This window comes from Lipotes vexillifer, unplaced genomic scaffold, assembly GCF_000442215.2.
Source record: "Lipotes vexillifer unplaced genomic scaffold, Lipotes_vexillifer_v1.1 scaffold1608, whole genome shotgun sequence".
Taxonomy (NCBI): domain Eukaryota; kingdom Metazoa; phylum Chordata; class Mammalia; order Artiodactyla; family Lipotidae; genus Lipotes; species Lipotes vexillifer.
Window position 1 is genome coordinate 242,183 of NW_006774162.1, and position 4,389 is coordinate 246,571.

General features: G+C 53.5%; 1 protein-coding gene across 1 annotated transcript in view; it reads right to left on the reverse strand.

Moving 5' to 3' along the window:
* Window positions 1-272: 272 nt before the first annotated feature.
* The window catches only part of OPTC (opticin), a 6,008-nt gene continuing 1,891 nt past the window's right edge, over window positions 273-4,389 (reverse strand). Inside the window, exons 3-6 of the mRNA XM_007448990.1 lie at window positions 2,968-3,126; window positions 2,064-2,266; window positions 928-1,023; window positions 273-443 (exon numbers count right to left, since the gene is read on the reverse strand). Coding sequence (XP_007449052.1) covers window positions 273-443; window positions 928-1,023; window positions 2,064-2,266; window positions 2,968-3,126 — 629 coding nt within the window. The remainder of the gene's footprint in view (window positions 444-927; window positions 1,024-2,063; window positions 2,267-2,967; window positions 3,127-4,389) is intronic.

Here is a 4,389-nt window from a genome sequence, read left to right on the forward strand (position 1 = left end):
GAAAGAGTTTTGCTGCAGATGTCGCTATTCTCTGAGCCAGGAGCCATAAGGTGTTCAGGAAAGAGGATGGAGAAATACAAATCTGGCTCCTGGAGGACATTTCTGTGTGTGTGTTGGGGGAGGGGTGTGTGTGCAGTTTTGCAATTGCATCTTGAGGATAATTCTTGCCTGGATGAAAGACCACTGACAGGGATCGGGCCCTGTGGCCCAGGAGGCCCGTGCCCTTGCTGGTCCTCCAAGGGCTCTAACTTGGGAGCAGTGGAAGGGGTGAGCTAGGTGAAGCGGCCTGTGGGGAGCCGAGGCAGGCAGAAGTAGGCACTGGGGAAGAGGCTCAGGTTGATGGGATTGCCGTCCAGGCGGATGTCTTCCAGCTGCCTCTGCGTGTGCTTGTGCCTCTCAGCATCACAGAAGGTGTCCCTCTGCATGGTCTCTATCATGTTATTCTGGAAGGAACACACTGACAGCTGCAAGCCTGGAGATTCTGCCCTCAGGCCGCACTGAAGGCAGGCTCAGCGTGTTCTTCCTACCAGCTCACCTCCCCTTTACAACTGGAGAAACCGAGGCACAGAAAGCCAACGCCCCGTACGAGGAAAGAGGAGAGGAGACCCATTGAGGACAGATGGAGAGAGAGGGGAGATTGAGAGGGAAGAAGGGAAGACAGGAGACAGAGGGTAAGGGAAGGGGGAGAAGGAACAAGCAATTGGGTGAGATGGGATAAGGACGTGGAGGGGAAGTGTTTCAAAGACCAGGAAGGGGAAGAAATCAAACTGAGTCTGTGGACAGTGGCCTGAACAACACCTACCAATCCTTGTCTCCCATGAGCAATCAGTGACGTAGACCCACCTCTGCCTAAGGGGCGGGCTCCCTGCAATCTGACCTCCACTTTCTGTGCTGTTCAGTGCCCTTGCTCTTGGGGAGGCCGCTCACCTGCAGGTGTAGTGAGCGCAGGCTCAGGGGCAGGGACCTGGGGATGGAGTCCAGCAGGTTATCGGCCAGGTAGAAGAACTGCAGCTTCTCCAGCGCCTGGGGAGGAGGCAAAGGGTGCGGGAGGCTGGTGGGTGCTGTGGGGCCCTGGCAGTGATGGGTGCCTGATGTGACCCTGTTCGCTCACTCACGGTCTCCTGGGCCTCAGCCAGGTGCCAGGTTCCGTGCTGGGTGCTGTGGGGGAGGCCCATTTCCTCCCACTGGATGCAGAAGGAAAAGCTGCTGCCACTGAGGCGCCAGCAGCTGGGGGAGTGTGAAGGCACTCGGCTGTGTCAGTGGGGACTCTGGGAAGAGCAGGCAAGGGGCAGGGCTGGGTGGGAGGCAGGACACAGGACATTTCGGCCCAGCCTCAGCAGCTCTGCTATCAGAAGGGACTTTCCCAAATGAAAAGTCTCCGGATGCTAAATGTGGAGCAGCTATGGAGGGCATGGTCGGGAAATACTCGGACTAGCGTAATGAGAGCCACAGGCACAATGGAAGCAAATTGCATATGTGAGTGTGACAGAGCTGGGGTGTCAATCTCATCTACACCCCTCTTCATTTCCTCACTGGAACTGTCCCCAGGACTCTTCCTGGCCCTGCTGAGTGGGCAGCCCAGGGGGCCATATTTGTGCCATGTGTTTAGCCCTTCCCATCAAAACTGGCCAGCCAGTGACCAGATTTTCTCTCTTGAGAATTTGCTCCTAGAAAGACAGTGATTAGTCAGTTAGTGATGGGTTTTGGAAATAAAAGAATATGTAGATTGAGAACTGGAGCCAGTACCACTGTAAGTCCAGTCACATGTAAGTCAAAGTTTTAGGGGAGCAGAAACTGAGTGTGCGAGGATGTTGGTGCACAGGGAGGTGACTGGGCAGTTGCACAGAAAGAAGCCAAGAGACCAGGTGCCCCACAGAGGGAGAGGGGGAGCTGCTGATGGTTTAGATGAGAAAAATGGGGTTTGATTTTCACACCCCAGAACAGGGTTGGAGCAGAGATATCCCATGAGGGCCGTGTGTGTGTGTGTGTGTGTGTGTGTGTGTGTGTGTGGTTGTAGGCATGGGTGGCAGGTGGTAGATGGGGAACTTAAGGCCCTGGCTCACCCTGAAGGCTTCAGGCTGTATCCCTGAGCTCTGGAGCTGGTTCAGGCGGATGTCCAGGACCTCAATGCCAGTGGGCAGCACAGGTAGTGCTGCCAGCTTGTTCTCGGGGAGGATCAGATCCTGCAGAGCAGGCAGCAGGAGGAGGGCATCATCATCGATGGAGGAGATGAAATTGCTAGAGAGGTCAATCCTCTTCAGTTTTGCTAAGAGGTGCAGGGCAGAACACAGAGAGATGAGGGACATACCATCTTCCCTTGCTCCCGCTGGAGCTGCCTGTGCCCTGCTCCCTGCCTCTCAGGATAGGGGATGCTAGTCAGCTCTCCACCTGCACCAGGTCCAAACCAGAAGGAATAACTTTATAAACCTGGAAAAGCCCTCAGATTCTGTAATACCTTTCCCTGGAGTTCTGTCCTGTGTGGATTGGCTTGGAAGAAGCTTTTTGAGGGTAAGACCCAACAGGCTCAGGAATCCCTGGATCCATCCCACCTCTACCTGTTAGTTTACACAAAAAAACAGTGAGGCCCAGGAAGGCTGTCAGTAATTAGTGGAAGAATCTTCATTAGAGACAAGAGTTAACATGGTCTTGTCCAGAGGCCAGGACGGCAGAGAGCTACAGTTGCTGGGACAGCCGGAAAACATAGGCTTGATCATACCTTCTCCTCCCCTGCTTCCCATAGCTTCGGGGAGAACATACAAGAACAGGTCACTTCTGCCATCTAAAAATCTTCAAGGAAAGGAATTAAAGAGACTGGGGCTATTTCTGTTTGATAGCTGGAGAGACTGAAAGCCAACAGGGAAAGGCACTTGGTCTGGTGACTGTTCAATGTGGCTGGGTGGCAAGGGAAAGAACCCTGGGGGTTCCCTCTGCCCACCCACTCTTTTCTGTTGCCAGGACATTACATACTCAGCCCTTTGAAGTCTCCAGTCCGAATATGGCTGATGCGGTTGAAGCGGGCGTACAGGTAAGCGGTTGTCTGGGGAACAGGAGGGATGTTCTCTAGGTCAGCATCATCACAGTACACAGAGGAACCAAGGCACACGCAGATCAGACAGGTTGGCAGGCCTGGCCCAGGTGGAAGACAGAACAAAGGGAGACCCCCCTCCTCAGTCAGACTCCCTTTAGCCCCTGGGACCAATAGCCCCGGCCCCAGGGAGTGTCTGAGCCGTGGTTGTCTGTGTCTTCTTGGGTTGCTGCCCAGACCGACTGTCACAATGTACCCAGGAGTGCTGTTGGCCGCTGCCAGCCTGGCACTCAGCCCTTGACCTAAGAGAAGCAGATCCACCCTCAGTTATTACCCATTACAATCCAAGCCCATTAGTGCCTTTATCAGACCCTGGTCCTGTGTAGGTTTTTCTGGGCCTATGTGGGTGATTCTAGGACATCTATCAGTCTCTTTTCCACAGGGCTCCTCTCTGGTCCTAAAAGGTGCAATGAAGATGAAATAAAGCCAGATTCAGTGGAATGGCCAATGGCTGCCGGCTCTGCCATCTGCCTGGTGGGCGAGGAGTTAGACATGTTCTGTGTGGCTCCAAAAAGCATAATAGAGCCAAGGTGGAGTGTACACTGCCTGCCCAGGATTCATTTCCCCTTCTTATCGTTATCAGCATCTCAGTTTTCTATTGGAAAACATCCCTCCCCTGTTCTCAGTCCATGACCAGTGGTCATGAGACTTAGGCCAGGCCACGGAGCTCAGACTGGCTTTACAAAGTTGGGGAGGTTTTACTGAATACTGCAGGAGGTTTCCATCCCTTGCTGTTAGAAAGGAGAGAGATTACTGGAGATCACTGCTCGTCCAACTCAAGGGGGAACTCTGTTGGTAGTGACACAGACCCCAGATTAAGAGATAGCTCTTCTTCACCCGTCGTGACCAGACAGTGTACTTATCCCCAGGCCTTGAATGGCGGGCCCAGCTGAGGCCCTTTATGGTCTCCTTAAGCCTGGGAGGTCATGGATTCCTGACAGAAGTGTTTTCTCTACAGGTGCCCCATTACCCTATACCCACCCAAGGCAAACATCCCAAGAAGAGAACAGGAACCGAGAGCAAGCAAGTCAGGAATTAACTGCATCCTCCTCTGCCTCAGTTCTGATCCCCAGCAGAGAGCCAACCCCCCGACCGGTGGATATGCCAGCATCCCAGAGTCTCCAGGAGGGCCTCAAGGAGAGGGAAAAGCTGCTAACGAGGGAATTCAAGCTGAAAAGCAGTATGACTGCTTCATTTGCCCCCATATGCCAAATGACGGCCACAAAGTTATTTATTCTTCTCTGCAGGCCTTTAATTGTCTCTAATCTAATTACCACTCAAACTGCTCCCCCAGCGACGATCTT